The sequence below is a fragment of the Sebastes fasciatus genome, chromosome 7, assembly GCF_043250625.1.
Source record: "Sebastes fasciatus isolate fSebFas1 chromosome 7, fSebFas1.pri, whole genome shotgun sequence".
In the NCBI taxonomy this organism is placed as follows: domain Eukaryota; kingdom Metazoa; phylum Chordata; class Actinopteri; order Perciformes; family Sebastidae; genus Sebastes; species Sebastes fasciatus.
The window spans coordinates 1377646-1397645 of NC_133801.1; the positions used below are offsets into that span (position 1 = coordinate 1377646).

General features: G+C 42.9%; 1 protein-coding gene and 1 pseudogene across 1 annotated transcript; both read left to right on the forward strand.

Moving 5' to 3' along the window:
• Positions 1-5644, forward strand: part of LOC141770887 (uncharacterized) — a 26813-nt pseudogene extending 21169 nt beyond the window's left edge.
• Positions 5645-7772: 2128 nt separating this feature from the next.
• Positions 7773-18500, forward strand: LOC141771044 (nucleotidyltransferase MB21D2). The gene is made up of 2 exons (XM_074640943.1): positions 7773-8142; positions 11774-18500. Exons 1-2 carry the CDS (start codon positions 7917-7919, stop codon positions 13036-13038), a joined length of 1491 nt encoding a protein of 496 aa, XP_074497044.1. The 5' UTR covers positions 7773-7916; the 3' UTR covers positions 13039-18500.
• Positions 18501-20000: the final 1500 nt, after the last annotated feature.

The window sequence follows — 20000 nt, forward strand, 5'->3', positions numbered from 1 at the left end:
GTAGCATCAAAAATGTGACCACGGGAGCAGTTTAGAAAACTGGCAACTTTTGCTCTGATCCAAAAAGTGAGGCCAAAGTTACCATGGGTCTCTATGGGGCTGATGCTTGGATTCTGTGTCACTCCCAGGCATTTATCACCAAATGTGTAAGTCCGACTGATTCCATGGTAATATGTCTGCGACCAGCACAAGATTTCCTACAATTTGATCTAAATTTTATCTATAAAGAGTGCAAATTGGAGCAATTTGTTCGGAACATTTTCAAAAGATTTTAAAGCTCTCCTCCACTCTAGCTGTGATGTCACGCACTCTAGCTTCCGTCCAATACACACGCATTACAAATCTGAAACGGTCTGAAAATTTCACAAAACGTAAACTGCGATTACGTGAAAACCGTGACAGCTATTAAAATGCCCATTTGGCCCAATAAAGTCCCAAGTCTCGTGACCCGTTTAAACTTTTAATAATTTTTCTATGTTGAAGTATGGTGAATCTGTAAGGCCCCAAAGAGGAGTGTTTTTTAGCTCTCTTTACATTGATTTCCCATTGTTTTCTATGGGAAAATAAATCGCACTTACAGCTTCTGTCCACTTGTTCCTCAACAGTTTTTCTTCTTGCACATTTCCCCCAGGAGCAGGAAGTGACATCATCTCTAAAGGAATCTAGTTGTAGTCTTTAAATAGTGACCCTGAAAGATCTCCAGTCTTATTATAGTCTGAGACTAAAAACTCTGAGACTGAAGACACGTTGTCTTTAGATGCGAGACGAGGTCAGACTCAAGTCTTCTAAAAGTTTTGTTCTGACATTTAACATTAAAACATGTGTTTGGTTTTTTCCTCTCTGTGTGCAGGAAGAAGCACGTGTCGGCCATCTTGAACATCCGTGGGATGACTCGGCAGGCGGAGCGCCAGGAGATCCTCAACATCGTCAAAGACATCGAGAGCAGCGACGCCGGCGGTGGCGGTGGCAGCGGCAGCGGCGTCACCTCGGCCCGGCTGACCCGGGACCGCGCCCTCTTCTCCGAGGTTCCCGTCACCTCCGAGGTCCACTGCCTGAACGTGGGCCTGAGCCGCATCGCCCTCACCGCCTCGTCCTGCTTCTCCACGCTGCGGCCGCGCCCGCGCAAAACCAGGACGCCCGTCCAGGAAAACCCCGACGATGTTCTCTGAAGCGCCGGCGCCACCGGAGCGGCTGTTTGAGTCACAGCGAGCCGTGAGACGTGAGATCCACCAGAGACGTGTCTTTTCTCTCCGGAGACGTTGAGAAGAACATCAGATCAACGTTTAATCATTTCAGTTTCATTAAAAACTGTGTGAACGTTTGACTTCCTGCGAGGAGACGACAGACGTCCCTGGTGGACGAAGAGCAGCCCTGATTAGAGGACGGAGGATGAGTGGATTATTATTAATCAGTTAATTATAATCACAACAAACTCTTAACTTCACCTCCAGCTGAGAAAAGAATCAACTCTCTTTACTGAAACAAATCGATTTGAAATCAGAAAAATCTGTTAAATATAAAAATGCACTTCTACGGAAGCCCTGACAGGCACAAAAAAAACAACAGATCTGGTGATCCATTTTATTAATTTATTTACACTGTGGTTATATATTGTATCTGTTTGATGCACATATTTTTTTATATTTATTATTTATTTGTATTTATTAGAGTTGTCAAAGTTAACATGATAATAACGCAAAGTCTTTTTAACGGCACTAATTTCTTTAACGCTTTAACACAGCTTGAGATTTTTAGGTTGTAGCGGCGCAGTTTTAAGGACAGAGGGAATAACAAAATCATACAAAAAATATTAGTAAAACATAAAAAATAAATCAGTAGATTATCCCAAAAAATAGTTAAAATATCGATGAAAATAGTTTAAATATCCCAAAAATATTAGTAAAATAGCAAAAACATATTAGCAAAGGGTCAGACAAAGATTTGTAAAACGTCCAAAATGTTATGAGAAAATATCCCCAAAAAATATTAAAATAGCAGAAACATTCAGTTTGAGAGTGAAGATACTGGTATCATATGAAACAGTGTTTTGACTGTAGTGAAAATGTTGTTTTTGAAAGGCTAAACGCCAACAAATATGGACTGAAGCGGGATATTTCGTGAGATAAAAACTAGGGGTGTCAAAGTTAACATGATAAGATACTGGTATCATATGAAACTATAAAACCTAATGAATCCATCGGTACCAACCATGCCAGACTAGCTGGTCATGAAGGAGGTTAAATAACGCTCCAAACTTACACTAAATGTTGGCGAGGAAAAACTGTCATGGTCATTTCCAAAGGGGTCCCTTGACCTCTGACCTCCAGATCAGTGAATGTAAATGGGTTCTCTGGGTACCCACGAGTCTCCCCTTTACAGACATGCCCACTTTATGATCATCACATGCAGTTTGCATCATAAATAGGTTCTTAAAAAATGTGTTAGTAAAGTTATATAAATTCAAATCAATTTATTTTTGTATAGCGTCAAATCACAACAGAAGTTATCTCAAGACGCTTTATATGTAGAGCAGGTCTATGACCGTACACCATAGTTTTGAGACCCAACAGGATCCACCAAGCGCACTGTGGCCAGGAAACACTCCCCGATTACTGGGAAGAAACCTGGAGCAGAACCGGGCGCAGGGCGGGCGGCCATCTGCCGAGACCGGCTGGGGGGATAGAGAGAGAGATAGATAGATAGATAGAGAGAGAGAGAGAGAGAGATAGAGAGAGAGAGAGAGACACAGAGACAGAGACAGAGATAGAGAGAGAGATAGCTAGCGAAGCAGCCACAATAGTAGCCTAGCAAATTAAATCTCACCTGGAAGAAAACAGGAATTCATTTAGTCCCATTTAGAACAGGAGGTGGTGTTGTTCCAGCCAGTGGTGCACTTCAGCCTCCTGTGGCCAAAATGAGAATTACAGCAACAAACAAATACCTGACAAAACCGTTTTGACCTGTTTCACACATGAACAAATATTAAATAACTTAAAATGATGATCCTGGTAAAACCTTTACCATTTAAATCAGAATCAGAAATACTTAAATTAATTAGATTTAATTAAATTAGGACATTATTAGTTGTTCTTATAAATTATATATAAAGCTTAAAGAAATATAAGAAAAATATAAATAAAGTAGTTTGTAACATGTAAAGTATGCACATAATGCTTTGATATATACCACAATATATATAAATAAATATAAGAAATATGTAACAAAATATGTGCATCAAACACAGAATATACTGTATAACCACAGAGTAAATAAATGAAATAGATTCCGTACTTTTCTTCTTCTCGTGTTTCAGATTTAAAATCATTTCTTTAGATTTAAACGTCTCGTGTGATTCGGGCCGACTTCCTGTTCTGTAGCTGCATCTCTGTTGGACTTCAGGACGACGTGTCCTGCAGGACTTCTGGACTTAAAAATGCCTCGTAGAGGATCAGTAAAAGGGAACCAGTTCTCTGGAGCGAACCGGACTCTGGACCGAACCGGACTCTGGACCGAGCCGGACTCTGGACCGGGCCGGACTCTGGACCGAACCGGACTCTGGACCGAGCCGAACTCTGGACCAAACCGAACTCTGGACCGAGCCGAACTCTGGACCAAACCAGACTCTGGACCGAGCCGAATTCTGGACCGAGCCGGACTCTGGACCGAACCGGATTGAGTTAAACACGGTTCAGACCATCAGGACCTCTGACTCCGGTTCAGTCTGGATCAATAAACTGGAACCTGGACTCAGAACCAGCAGCTGTGGATCAGGTGACCTCAGGATCTCAGGCTTGGTTTCAGATGAAATTCAGGATTTGTTTTGGGGGTTTCTCAGCCCTCAGAGATATGGAGGACAGGACCTGCCAAAATCAAAAATAAATAAATTACTTGATAAATAAATAAATATGCCTTTAAATGTACCAAAAAAATGTAGGCATTAATTAATTGATCAAATATGTCACATATTGATATTTCTGCTTTAATTTGCTTCTTTATTTATTTAACTTTGTATTAATTACCCTTTCTATCTACTCTATTAAATTTTTGCTTTTGTATATTTCTTTTTTTTAACTTTTAAATTTATGTATTTTAAATTCATTTCAACATATATTTATTCAGTATTAAATTGCGGAAATAATTACATAAATAAATATAATTTAATAATGAAAGAATGAATGCAATTTAAAAATAAATGTAAAATAAATACAATATAAATGCAAAAACTAACAAAATAATAATTAATAAAAATTATTTATTTTAAATGTATTTCAAAATCTTCATTCATTATTAAATTGTAGAAATAAATGAATAAAAACATAAATAAAATCATACAATTTAATAATGAATAGATACATTTAAAAATGAATTTTAAATAAATAAATAAATAAATTGACAAATAAATAAATTTAAAAGTTAATAAAATAAACATATTTATAATTTATTTGAAAATATTTATTCATTATTTCATTGCACAGATAAATGAATACAAACATAAATAAATCATACAATTTAAAAATGAATAAATACATTTAAAAATAAATAAATAAATTGAATAAATAAATAAATGAAAGGGAAATTTAAATAGGAGATTAGATAGATAGGAGAATTAATACAAAGTTAAATAAATAAAGAATCAAATTAAAACCGAAATATATATTTATGATACATTTTTTCAATTAATGCAATTATTTTTTATATTATTTGTGGTACATTAATGGACTATTTCTTTATATATCGAGACATTTATTTATTCATTTATTCATCTCAGATTTTGGCAGGTTCCGTCCTCCATACAGGGGATCTTGTTTAAACTCTTATAATAATTCAGGAGTTTAGTTTTTAATCCCAGGACACAGGAACTGGAGAGTTTTATCGTTTTTATTGTTGCACGTGATAAAAGAAAAAAAAAAGACATGTTTTAATCGAAGGTACGAGACGATGATCTGAGTGACGACGTATTTAAAGTCCTGATTATAGTTCGAGCTCTTTGGTGTGATGAGGTTTATTATAATTTAATACTCACTTCTACGACATAATATTGATTTAAAGTGTTAAATGTAGAGCAATAAAAGGAGAGGTCTCACTCTGTTGACGTTTGAGAGGCAGAACTACAGACCGTTGAGATTAAACGTCATGTTTTAATAGTTTATTCTGCGTTTCTTCACTTCCACATTTAATGGTTTTAACCCATTAAACACAAATAACATTTAAATTCCCTGCTGATCATTTTCAGAACCATCCATCAGTTTGTTTTATTGATTATTGATTATTGATGATCTTCTTTCCAGACATATCTCAGTGGTGCGTTCAAGGACACTCTGATGATGATGTGATGAAATCAAACAAAGAAAAAGTTAATGTGATTTTAAAGTGACTGCAGCAAATGTGAAGACTCCAACAGCTGACTAACACTTCCTGTCAACCCTTTCAAAATAAGAAAGTGTATTTACAGGCTGTGACCACCGGAGAGAAGCGAACACGCACGTCACTCTTTACTCTCTTTGTTTTTATTATTTCTCCATTTTTCAGCTTCAGATCTGAAACTGAGTTTTATTCCTCTCGCGTCTCGTGTAAATGTGGATATATGAAATGAATCCTTCTGTACAGAAATCAGCTTTTAATGACAATAAAACCGATCAGATCACCGACTGTTGTTCTTTTATACATCCGTCCGTCTCTCCTGCAGGATTTCATCTGGATGTTTTATAGTCTGTCATGATGTTGGTGTTTTTATGGAGCATCTCAATTATTTTAATATTGTGTAGTTTTAATTTTATTTTAGTTTAACTTGAGTTTTGTGGGGTTTTTTTTTATAGCAGATCAAAATAAAAATAAATAAAATATATATATATATATATGAATAAAAATAAATATAATCCATATTATTATAATTAATTAATTAATTAATATGCTATTAAATGTACCAAAAATATTCAAAATAAAAAGTAATTAATTAATTGATAAAATGATGAATTTATATTTCTGTTTTAATTTGCTTTATTTATTTGCCTTTGTATTAATTTAAGTGTCTACTCTCTTATTTAATTTTCCCTATTATTTATTTATTTTATTTAAATTTAAACTTTTAAATGTATTTATTTATTTTTGCATTTTTCTATTTATTTCAAATTTATATCAACGTTTATTTATTCATTATTAAATTGCAGAAATGAATAAATTCATAAATATATACAATTTAATAATGAATAAATACGTTAAAAATGAATTTAACATAAATTCAAAAATCAATAAATAAATACATTTAAAGTTAAAATGAATAAATAAATGTAAAGTTAAAATAAATCAATATATTTAAAGTTAAAATAAATAAATAAATACATTTAAAGTTAAAATAAATACATTTAAAGTTAAAATAAATAAATACATTTAAAATAAATAAATAAATACATTTAAGGTCAAAATAAATAAATAAATAAATACATTTAAAGTTAAAATAAATAAATAAAAGGAAAAATTAAAGAGTATATAGATAAATAAATAATTAAATAATTAAATTAAAGCAAAAATATCCATATATATCACATTTTTTCAATTAATTAATACCTATATTTATTTTAATATTATTTTGATACATTTAATGGCATATTTATTTATTTATTGAGTAATTTATTTATTTATTCTTGATGAAGCTGAATAAATAAAATCATATATGTTTTAACACTTCCAACCTGAACGAAGCAGCACATTTATGCTGATATCTTAATTATAATAATAATAATAATAATAATAATAATAATAATAATAATATCTTGGATTTATATAGCGCCTTTCATGAAACCCAAGGACGCTTAACAAAGACATAAATAAATACAACAAATGTAACAGTAGCTAGAGGCCATAGGCCTTGGTGAAGAGGTGGGTTTTGAGGAGTCTTTTGAAGGTGTCCAGAGATGGTGCGTTGCGGAGCTCTATAGGGAGAGAGTTCCAAAGTGTGGGGGCTGTCACACTGAAGGCTCTGTCCCCAAAAGTTCTCATTCTTGTGTGAGGGACGGAGAGCTGACCCGTGCCTGAGGATCTAAGGTTCCGGGGCTGTGTGTAAGGGTGGAGGAGGTCAGATAGGTACTGAGGAGCCAGGGCGTTGAGGGATTTGTAGGTGAGGAGGAGGATTTTGTAGGTGATGCGGGACTTGACCGGGAGCCAGTGGAGGTGGATGAGGGTGGGGGTGATGTGCTGCCAGGGCTTGGTGCGGGTGAGAACCCTGGCAGCCGAGTTTTGCACATACTGGAGCCTGTCCAGGGCTTTGCTGGGAACCCCGGACAGAACTCCATTGCAGTAGTCCAAACGGGAGGTGACGAAAGCGTGGATGAGGGTTTCTGCCACAGAGTCAGAGAGTGATTACCGGAGACGTGAGATGTTTTTGAGGTGGAAGAAGGCGGATTTGGTGATGAACCTGATATGAGATTGGAATGATAGTGTTGGGTCCAGGATGACACCCAGGTTGCGGACTTCCGAGGATGGGGAGAAGGAACAGCCATCAACATCCAGGTGGAGATCCCCAACCTTCCGGAGCAGGGCCTTGGGAGCCACAACCATGAGCTCGGTTTTAATTATAATTATATTTTACTTTATTAATAATAATAATAATAATAAACATCTGCCCAAAACAGCCTTTTGTCCATTAATGTGTCTTTGTAAAATAAATATATTTAATACATTTAAAAAATAAAAGCACTTATTTTTTAACTCTTCCGTCCTGAACGAAGCAGCACATTTATTTTGAAGGCGGTGAGCAGCCGAAGTGTGCGTTTGTTGTTTCCGGTGGTTGTGTGTTGTGTGTTCGTCGGGTCTCGGCTCGGCTCGGCTCCGCTCGGCTCGGCTCGGCTCAGACCGGAGAGCAGCAGCAGCAGCAGCACAGCAGCAGAGAGGTAGCGGTAGTGAAGCTGTGTGGAGGGAAGATGGCGGCTCCTGCTCTCTCCAGCGGGAACAGCCCGACCAGCAGCGGGAGGATCCCTCACAGCGGAGGAGGAGGAGGAGGACCGGAGCTGGACTTCAGGTCGGCGGCCCGCATGGAGGACCTGAACCGGCTCATCCAGGAGTTCAGCAAACACGACCAGCGGGAGTACGACGACCAGCGAGCCCTGGAGATCCACACGGCCAAAGACTTCATCTTCTCCATGCTGGGTGAGCAACAACCACCACAACAGCTACACCATCACTACACCACCACTACACCATCACTACACCACCACTACACCATCACTACACCACCACAACCACCACAACAGCTACACCATCACTACACCACCACTACACCATCACTACACCACCACAACCACCACAACAGCTACACCATCACTACACCACCACTACACCATCACTACACCACCACTACACCATCACTACACCACCACAACCACCACAACAGCTACACCATCACTACACCACCACTACACCATCACTACACCACCACTACACCATCACTACACCACCACTACACCATCACTACACCACCACTACACCATCACTACACCACCACAACCACCACAACAGCTACACCATCACTACACCACCACTACACCATCACTACACCACCACAACCACCACAACAGCTACACCATCACTACACCACCAGCTACACCACCAGCTACACCATCACAACCACCACAACAGCTACACCATCACTACACCACCACTACACCATCACTACACCACCACTACACCATCACTACACCACCACAACCACCACAACAGCTACACCATCACTACACCACCACTACACCATCACTACACCACCACAACCACCACAACAGCTACACCATCACTACACCACCAGCTACACCACCAGCTACACCATCACAACCACCACAACAGCTACACCATCACTACACCACCAGCTACACCACCAGCTACACCATCACTACACCACCACTACACCATCACTACACCATCACTAGACCACCAGCTACACCACCACAACAACCACCACAACCACCACAACAGCTACACCATCACTACACCACCACTACACCACCAGCTACACCATCACTACACCACCAGCTACACCACCACAACAACCACAACAACCACATCAGCTACACCATCACTACACCACCAGCTACACCACCACAACAACCACCACAACCACCACAACAGCTACACCATCACTACACCACCACTACACCATCACTAGACCACCAGCTACACCACCACAACAACAACCACAACAACCACATCAGCTACACCATCACTACACCACCAGCTACACCACCACAACAACCACCACAACCACCACAACAGCTACACCATCACTACACCACCAGCTACACCATCACTACACCACCAGCTACACCATCAGCTACACCATCACTACACCACCACTACACCATCACTAGACCACCAGCTACCACCCGGTACCCCCCTCCACCCTGAACCCCGGTAACCCCCTCCACCCTGAACCCCGATACCTGCCACCCTGAACCCCGGTACCCTCCACCCTGAACCCCAGTACCCCACTCCACCCTGAACCCCGGTAACCCCCTCCACCCTGAACCCCGGTAACCCCCTCCACCCTGAACCCCGGTACCCTCCACCCTGAACCCCAGTACCCTCCACCCTGAACCCCAGTACCCCCCTCCACCCTGAACCCCGGTACCCCCCTCCACCCTGAACCCCAGTACCCTCCACCCTGAACCCCAGTACCCCCCTCCACCCTGAACCCCGGTACCCCCCTCCACCCTGAACCCCGGTACCCCCCTCCACCCTGAGAAATATTAGTAAAACAGCAGAAAAATACTAGTAAAGTATAAAAATATTTAAATATCCCAAAAAATATTAGTAAAATATTCTTGAATTACAAGTAAAATATTAATAAATTCTCAGACAAATATTTGTAAAATATCCCAAAACTAATTAAAAGTATCTCCACCTTTACCAGCTGCAACAGTAAACTGATGAACAAATAAAATATCCCAAAAATATTAGAAAAATATAAAAATTTGTAAAATATTGTAAAAAAATAAAATACATTAATAAAATATTAATTAAGTATCAATCTTTCTTTTTTAAATATCCAAAATAACATCAATAAAATGTCCTATGAATTATCAGACAAAAATTTGTATAATATACGAAAAATATGAATAGATTATCAGACAAAAATATGTAAAAATGAATTCTTAAAATATCCAAAAGAATAATTAAAATAAGCCCCACCTTTACCAGCTGCAACATTAAAGTGATATTTACATTTACTTTTTATATTATCATTGCTACATTTAATGACATATATATTTTTTGATCGAGTCATTTATTTATTCATTTATTTTTGATTTTGGCAGGTTCTGTCCTCCATACACTCGTAGCCTCCTGATTCTAATGGTGATAAAGTCAGACGTGATCATCAGGAAGCCTCGCTGCGTCAATGATGTTTCAGACAGAGTGTGTTCTGACAGAGTGAGGTCACTCGTCTGGTTCAATCAGACATCAGAACTGTGTCCATAGCAACGGTCTGCTATACGTAGCAACGGTCTGCTATACGTAGCAACGGTCTGCTATACGTAGCAACGGTCTGCTATACGTAGCAACGGTCTGTTATTCGTAGCAACGGTCTGTTACACGTAGCAACGGTCTTTTACACGTAGCAACGGTCTGTTTTACGTAGCAACGGTCTGCTATACGTAGCAACGGTCTGTTTTACGTAGCAACGGTCTGCTATACGTAGCAACGGTCTGCTATACGTAGCAACGGTCTGTTATTCGTAGCAACGGTCTGTTACACGTAGCAACGGTCTGCTATACGTAGCAACGGTCTGTTTTGCGTAGCAACGGTCTTTTACACGTAGCAACGGTCTGTTTTACGTAGCAACGGTCTGCTATACGTAGCAACGGTCTGTTTTACGTAGCAATGGTCTGCTATACGTAGCAACGGTCTGCTATACGTAGCAACGGTCTGTTATTCGTAGCAACGGTCTGTTACACGTAGCAACGGTCTGCTATACGTAGCAACGGTCTGCTATACGTAGCAACGGTCTGTTTTACGTAGCAACGGTCTGCTATACGTAGCAACGGTCTGTTTTACGTTGCAGCGGTCTGCTATACGTAGCAACGGTCTGCTATATGTAGCAACGGTCTGCTATACGTAGCAACGGTCTGTTTTACGTAGCAACGGTTTGTTATACAGATATTACAGAACTCAGCACGCCATGATTGACCAATCAGAATGGAGTATTCAACACAGCCGTGTAATAATGTGATGTAATGTGTAGCCGTGGTGGATTATTGTCGGTGACGGTCAGCTCACAGCAGCAGCAGGACAGAGAGTTCAGACTGTCTCTGAGAGACAAACAGAGTCCGTCCTCTACAGCTCAGGAATGCAGCCATCAGCCAGGAAGTGTGTGTGTGTCCTTTCATATTAAAGGTTCAGCAGGGCGGAAAACTAGTCCAGAACGATCCAGTCCAACTGTTAAAGGAGGGTGAACACAATAAAACCAGTCTCCAAACTGACCCTGAAGGGGACCGCTCTCTGGTGGCTTCGCATTGCTTCATTTGATGCCTCTTCTATGGAGGACAAAACCTGCCAAAATCAAATAAATGACTCAATAAATAAATAAAATAATCCATTTAATGTACCAAAATAAATGTATGTGAGTACAGTGAGGTGAAAATTCACAATTCAGCATCAGACAATCTGAAACGTAACCGTTGTTTGAAGCCTGAACAAGTTGTCGATACACAATAAGACAATATAGCGTGCTCTGTTGCGTCCGTATGTGTATATATTGTAATGTCCGATCTGTCCTCCTCTTGTCTCTCAGGAATGGTCCAGAAGTTGGACCAGAAGCTGCCGGTGGCCAATGAGTACCTCCTCCTGTCTGGAGGCGTCCGCGAGGGCGTGGTGGACATGGACCTGGACGAGCTAAGCGTCTATGCCCGCGGCACGGACTACGACATGGACTTCACCCTGCTGGTCCCGGCACTCAAACTCCACGACCGCAACCAGCCGGTGACCCTGGACATGAGGCACTCGGCCCTGGGCCACTCCTGGCTCAGCCTCCGCCTCTTCGACGAGGGAACCATCAACAAGTGGAAGGACTGCTGCACCATCGTCGACCACATCAACGGCACCACCAACTACTTCTTCTCCCCGACACTCGTGGCCGACTGGTTCTACCAGTCCATCTCCCTGGTGCTGCTGGAGGTGCAGAAGAAGCCGCAAAGAGGGATGCCGAGGGTGGAGAAGGTGGAGAGGAACGGCACCATCATCTCCGTCATCCTGGGCGTCGGCAGCAGCCGGATGCTCTACGACATCGTCCCCGTGGTGTCCTTCAAGGGCTGGCCGGCCGTCGCTCAGAGCTGGCTGATGGAGAACCACTTCTGGGACGGGAAGATCACCGAGGAGGAGGTGATCAGCGGCTTCTACCTCGTCCCCGCCTGCTCTTACAAAGGCCGCAAGGAGAACGAGTGGCGCCTGTCATTCGCCCGCAGCGAGGTGCAGCTGAAGAAGTGCATCTCAACCAGCCTGATGCAGGCGTACCAGGCCTGTAAAGCCATCATCATCAAGCTGCTGTCTCGGCCCAAAGCCATCAGCCCTTACCACCTCCGCAGCATCATGCTGTGGGCCTGCGACCGCCTCCCCACCAACTACCTGGGCCAGGACGACTTCTCCGCCCACTTCCTGCTGGGCCTGATCGACGACCTGCAGCACTGCCTCGTCAACAAGATGTGTCCCAACTACTTCATCCCGCAGTGCAACATGCTGGAGCACCTGTCGGACGAGACGGCCGTGCTGCACGCCCGCAAACTCTCCTCGGTGCGCTCCGACCCGGCCGAGCACCTCCGCACCACCATCGAGCACGCCAAGGCCGCCAACAGGTTGACGGTGGAACTGCAGTGGCGAGGCAGCGCCAACAACCTGCCGTCGCCGCAGTCCGACGCCGGCGGAGAGAATCAGCCGGACGACCGGCTGGCCAAGAAGCTCCAGCAGCTGGTCACGGAGAACCCCGGGAAGTCCATCTCAGTCTTCATCAACCCGGACGACGTCACGCGACCGCACTTCCGCATTGACGACAAGTTCTTCTGAGACTCTTCCTTCTCCTCCTCCTCCTCGCCTGGTGCCCCGCCTCCTCTGAAACTTTACATTTTTTTATGTTTCTCTGCCACAGAGTGAAGTGAGGTGATCGTCTAGTTGTGTCTGCCACAAGTTTTTTATTTTTTTATTTTTATTTTTCTATTCCCCGTCCCCTCTCCTCCTCTCTCACTGTGTGCCCTGTGTTTTCTACCTGCTCAATGCCTTTTAAATAATAGACAGCTGAATAGCAGCAGGTTGTTTTTAAATCTGAAGGATGAGGCGGAAAAAAAAATCCACCTTGAGATGGAGAACAGCTGCTCTGACGTTACGCTAGTTTAATGATTATCAGGGATCCTGGAAACGAGACGGAAAAACCAACAACTCCTGAAAACGTCACCGAAGCTGGTTCAAAGTTCATCTCACTGATCCGGTTACGGGTCGAACACCAAGGTCATATTTACACTTCATAATATGACGAATTTTACTCTAAAGAACTCATATTACATATTATTAAGTTAAGCTGAAGCTGAAACACGACACTAAATATTCAAGAGATTAAATGTTTGAGCAAAGTTTTGATTCTGTATCTCGATGGACGTCCGTCTCCCATTCTCATAAATATGATGTAATGTTTCTTATTAGTGATGCACCGATACCACTTTTTTTTTTCAGACCAAGTACAAGTACTTACATTTGGGTACTTGCCAATACCGAGTACCGATACGAGTACCGAAAGACCCTCGTTAAGAGCCAGCTGGAGGGTGTGAGCGCCGTGAGATGGTGACGAGAGGTTAACGTCACGCTGCTGTAAAGTGGTATCGGTGCCGTTGTATCGGAGCCGTTTTACGAGTACATGAGCACAGTATCGGACCCGATACTGGTATCGGTATCGGTGCATCCCTAATGTAAATTATGAGAAAGTTTTCATAGTCATGAAAAGTTGTTCTAATAAAGGGAGAATAGTTATTAATAGTCAGAATTATGAGATTTAAAGATGGAAACTAGAGCGGAGGTCGTGAAGCAGCTTCAGCATCGTTCTAACCCACACCGAGCCTCGAACAGCAACACGATTGTTGAACCAGACCTCGACCGTACAAGATTGTAAACACACATTCAGGAGTTGCCAGGGGATGCCGAATGGCGCGTACGGACGTCTCAAACCCAGACAGCAGAGCTCTGTCTGAAGGTGGATTTTGTCCCTCTGAAGGAATTTCTTCGTCCCGCCGGGGAGGACAATGGTACTAACGTCTTAGAAACTAACTGTAAATAGAAGAAAACACTGATGAGTGTAGACGGAGATAATAGACTGATGATGATGATGATGATGATGATGATGATGTGGACTACTTTTCGTCTAATTTTGCACAGAATGTAAAAAATCACCACTTTTCCTGTTGATGGTGGACATCGTGTTCGCCTTTAATCCTGAGATGATGAATCATATCAGTAGACCGGTGACACTGCTGAAGAATGGTCCTACTGCGCGGTTTAAATGTGTATATTAAACCAAGTACACAGTGATACTGCCGTAGTACTTCCAACAGAGGCTCTACCAAGACTTGGTAAAAGTCTTCTGGTCAACACACCAGGATGAACAGTTTGGTCTGATCTTGATTTTTAAAAAAAATGGTGAAATGAAGGTAATTTACCCCAAAATTGTTCTGATGTTACGCCTTGTTCACACGACAGGAACCCTGATGCGGGCCAGGGTCTGGAATTAGCAGCCGTTAGCAGCATAGTCCTGATCGGTTAAATACCGGAGCTACTAATGTTAACGAAGGTGCCATTGAGGTATTGTTATGAGGCGTTCAAAGTCTACTCAGGAAAAATGACTATTGGGTGAAGGTAAATTACAATGTTATCATAAATGGTGGTAAGTTGTCGGCAGTGGCGGGTGAAATCATCAGGACATCCGCCACTTCGGCAGGCAGGGAAAACGCTAGAGATGGAACAGAGAACCGTAGTTGTCCGCTTTCTTGGCATCTCATGCCTCCATGACCATCGATTCCTCTTGATGCTTTCTGACAGTTACGCTGCACAATGATGCATACGCATGCTGCATCATGTTTCAGTTTGTTTGGGATCAGAGACATGGCGGAGAGAGAAAAAAGCGCTCAACAGCGTGACGCTACTACTAAACCTGAGGGGCATACCATATTTTTCCCTGATAAAACGACACTGAACAACAAACCTGTGTTGAAATCATCAGGAGGAGCATTAGCTGCTAGCTGATAGCAGCCGTTAGCAGCTCAAACCTGAATGGATAAATAACGGAGATACCAACGTTAACAGAGGTGCCATTGAGTTATTATTATGAGGTGTTAAATGTCGGCTCAGGAAAAATGACTATTGGGCGAAGGTAAATTACAACGCTATCATGATTCAAATGTAATCTCGTAAAATTAAGTTTTTGGTTAGAAACTTGAATAAATCCAGTTGTTTAAAGGAGATGTTTTCACATCAATATAAAATAGATATTAGAGAATTATGACCTGTCTAACTTCCTAACACCGGCTCTAAACAGCTTGCCAAGATTTTTTATAATCAAAGCAAATATTTAAATAATCATTTGAATTGTGGGTTTTTATGCAAATAACCACTATAGATGACAATAACAAACCCACCCTGCCCCCAAAAAGCAGGGCTCCCCCAGAAGCTACGGTGTAATTTAAACACTGTAATTTAACATGTGTAAAATATATCGAACATTGAACGAAGTCCACCAGTTCCGTCACCTTGGCTAAAAAGTTGCACTCGAATGCACCGTAAAGATGACAGCCGACGGCCAGTTAGCACGTACGTTCTGCTCCTGCGTTTAGAGGAAGTAACGCTCCACGCCAGCAGGCGCCGGTAGTCTATAGTCATCATTCAGAAAGGGAAACAGGAAGAACGAGGAAGGCGGATATACCAAGCCGTTATGATTAGAGTTGTTCTGATACTGATACTGCCCAAAATTCAGGATCAGGTATCGGCGAGTGCGCCAGTCTACGCACCGATCCGATACCATCATTTATTAACCCAGGAAAAAAATCAACTTGTTTAACCGGAAAGTTAGACTAATCTTGCGAAGCCTTCGCGCACCACGCGAAAGCCATGATAAGCCTAATTTTCTGGCGCGCGCACCTCGCACGGGCTTCACTACAGCGACCATAAACCAGGCTTTATACTCGCAAATCCTGAGACCCCCAAAAAAGGGAGGATTTCAAAACTAGAGCGGGGCGTCTGGAGGTCGTCCCCAAGAAATATTAGAGTTTCAGAGACTTTGTCTCCTGCACTTTAATGTTAAATATTCCCACTTTTAATTCTCAGGAAAGAAAACTGAACAATTCGCCCCTCTGAACTCTGAACTCTGAACTTGCCGGCTAATATTCGTCAGTTTTCAGGCAGCGGACTCCTGTTACCGTGTGGATGAGGTGTGATCCGCCAGCATCACTGTGTACCTGCAGTTTAACACTCCGGTTAATCTGCTGCATTACGACCATCATGAGGTAGAACGAGTCACTGAATATTCCTTTAGACATGATGACATCACCAGCATCTGTGACCACGTACTCCCGTCACTTTGTGTTGATCGATAAGCTTCACCGTGTCTGTACGACCTCATGCTGTTTGTTAATGTTTCCTCTTCTGCTGCTTTATTTGTGTTCAACTCTGCTTCAACACAACCAGCTCAGGATGTAGATTTAATCCAGTAGAACTCTAAACCCTCGTCCTCGTCCTCGTCCTCGTCCTCGTCCTCGTCCTCGTCGGCCATCTTTCTGTCAACATGAAGCTCAAACTGCCGTCTGACACCGTTACAGGAAGAAGAAGAAACACTCCGACCGAGTCCTAACGTTAACTTTGATCAGTAGTTCTAACGAGGACGAATATGAAGAACCCGTACTGGCATTCAGTAAGGCTTTGATTGTGTCGAGGCATCATGGGAGTTGTAGTTCTGAGCTGGTTGACTTGAAGTCAAGTTTTTTTTTTTTTTCTTCAACTGTTTCAAACATTTCCAGAAAAATGCCAAAAAAAACAAAACTGCAGTCATCCGACCGGTAACGTGACCTCCACCTGCTCATCCTCAAGTGCAATTAGTGAATATCACACATAGTACACACACATACACATATCCTGTAGCATTAAGACTAAACACTAAGGCCCTGTTCACACCTGGCGTCAGAATGCGTCTGAGTGACCACTCACTATCGGATCGTTTGCAAAGACAAATGAGTTGATGCGTTTTTAACCGGCGGGAGGCGGCGCTGCACTTCCTGTGCCTGGTCTGTCGGAGATTAACAGAAGAAGAAATCTAAACAATACTGGGCTCTTAATATGTCAGTTCACACCTGGCATAAGAATGCGTCTCTACGTGCGTCTGAGTGACCACTCGTGTTCCGATCACTCAGGACGCATGTTAACACCAGGTGTGAACAGGGGCTGAAACTGGTTTTAATGGAGACACAGAGGCCCTGTTCACACCTGGCATTAAGTGGTCACTGGAGACGCATTCTAACACCAGGTGTGATCCGATCACCCAGGACTCATGTTGATACCAGGTGTGAACAGACCACAGGACACTAACCCCTCCACACACACACACACTCAGAGGTTTTTCACACCATCAAAGTGCCACACACACACACCTGTAATTGACGTGTTGTTCTCCTGAGCTACGTGTCCTTTGACCTTTGACCTCTGTTTGTTCAGAACCTTCAACTGTGAGTTTTTATTTTCTCGGTTTCTTGCTGCTCTGCTTTGTTCTGATGACGATGGATTTCTTTATGCAATGTTGACGTGGACGGGTCGACCCTTCAGATGGCAGCTCCCCCCCCCCCCCCCCGTCTGTAACTCACTGTACAGTAGAGCCTTCATAAAGTCTTCAACCAGAAGTCTCGCCGTCTGTCCTCAGTGAGTTATTACAGACGAGTTCCTGGTCAACGTCATCGCAGAGACGCAGCGAGGACGCAGGAAACACGACATGTCTAGAGATGGATGTTTAATATTAGAGGGGATCACATGACCTCGACCCACTCTGAGGAAATATTTATGTTTAGCGACTACGCCTTAAAATGTAAAGTGATGCAAGACTTTGTTACGGCACTAAATTATTGTAACGTTACGTGACTACGGCAGGGTAAAGCTCACTAACGTCACAACAAGCAGCCGTGGAAGCTAACGTTAGCTAACGTTCGTTTGAATTTGAATCGGACACATCTGCATTATTGTATTGACTTTAGGCGTTATACTTTGAGAGGTTTCGAAGCATTTCAATGGTCACTGGTTCAGATCCACCTTTAGACACGGTATTGGGTTTAGTCTGAGTTCTCCCACAGAGGATCAGTAATCCTGAACGAGTCCAGTAGACGATGTTTGATCCGTTACCGTTGGTGTCACTGAGACGGAGGGAGCTGTCGTCTGAACGGCTGCTGTCTGTCTGAACACAGTCTGTAACTACTGTTGTAAATAGCACTTGATAAAATAACTCAAACTCTTGTTTGATCGTTCCTTTGAGCCTCGGCCCACTTCACTTCTAGTCCACTTCACTTTTAGTCCAGTCCACTTCACTTCTAGTCCACTTCACTTCTACTCCACTTCACTTTAAGTCCAGTCCACTTCACTCCCAGTCCACTTCACTTCTAGTCCACTTCACTCCCAGTCCACTTCACTTGTAGTCGACTTCACTCCCAGTCCACTTCACTTCTAGTCCACTTCACTTTTAGTCCAGTCAACTTCACTCCCAGTCCACTTCACTTCTAGTCCACTTCACTCCCAGTCCACTTCACTTCTAGTCCACTTCACTTCTACTCCACTTCACTTTTAGTCCAGTCCACTTCACTCCCAGTCCACTTCACTTCTAGTCCACTTCACTCCCAGTCCACTTCACTTCTAGTCCACTTCACTCCCAGTCCACTTCACTTCTAGTCCACTTCACTCCCAGTCCACTTCACTTCCAGTCCACTTCACTTCTAGTCCACTTCACGTTAGCTAACGCTGGCTAGCAAGTATAGTTGTCTTGTTTTTTTAACAATGGCTGAAGAAAATGCTAGTTTCTCTCAACATGTGCCGTCACTCTCTCCAGGATCACCAGAGGGAGTTGAGAGAGTTAACATGAACCAACGGGACCAGATTAGACCACCAGCGGGCCGGTGGCCAACGGGCCGGTGGCCAATGGCAGCGCTGTAAAGATAAATTGAGGGCGTATAAATCTGTGGATGTCTCAGTAAAGTCAGTCAGAAAGAGAGTCGGACAATATCAGAGAAGCGTTTCAGAGACGGAGAGAAAGGGTTGTTAATAGATTAGCATCATTTCCTCTCCGTCTCTGAAACGCTTCTCTGATATTGTAGCTCTAGAGCTCCAATCACAGTTACTCATCTCTAATGTCTGAGATCTGGATTCAGACAACAACACAGAGGACATTTAGATGTGGAGCTTTAGCCCACTGCTAGCGTTAGCCTCCAGCTAATGTTAGCCCACTGCTAGCGTTAGCCTCCAGCTAATGTTAGCCCACTGCTAGCGTTAGCCTCCAGCGAATGTTAGCCCACTGCTAGCGTTAGCCTCCAGCTAATGTTAGCCCACTGCTAGTGTTAGCCTCCAGCGAATGTTAGCCCACTGCTAGCGTTAGCCTCCAGCTAATGTTAGCCCACTGCTAGTGTTAGCCTCCAGCGAATGTTAGCCCACTGCTAGCGTTAGCCTCCAGCGAATGTTAGCCCACTGCTAGTGTTAGCCTCCAGCTAATGTTAGCCCACTGCTAGCGTTAGCCTCCAGCTAATGTTAGCCCACTGCTAGCGTTAGCCTCCAGCGAATGTTAGCCCACTGCTAGCGTTAGCCTCCAGCGAATGTTAGCCCACTGCTAGTGTTAGCCTCCAGCGAATGTTAGCCCACTGCTAGCGTTAGCCTCCAGCGAATGTTAGCCCACTGCTAGCGTTAGCCTCCAGCGAATGTTAGCCCACTGCTAGCGTTAGCCTCCAGCGAATGTTAGCCCACTGCTAGCG

What these genes read in the sequence shown, in the direction of transcription:
- LOC141771044 (XM_074640943.1), top strand. Translation starts at nt 7,917, where the DNA reads ATGGCGGCTCCTGCTCTCTCCAGCGGGAACAGCCCGACCAGCAGCGGG. An exon ending in CTTCATCTTCTCCATGCTGG is followed by an intron (nt 8,143 to 11,773) that starts GTGAGCAACAAC and finishes CTTGTCTCTCAG; the next exon opens with GAATGGTCCAGAAGTTGGAC.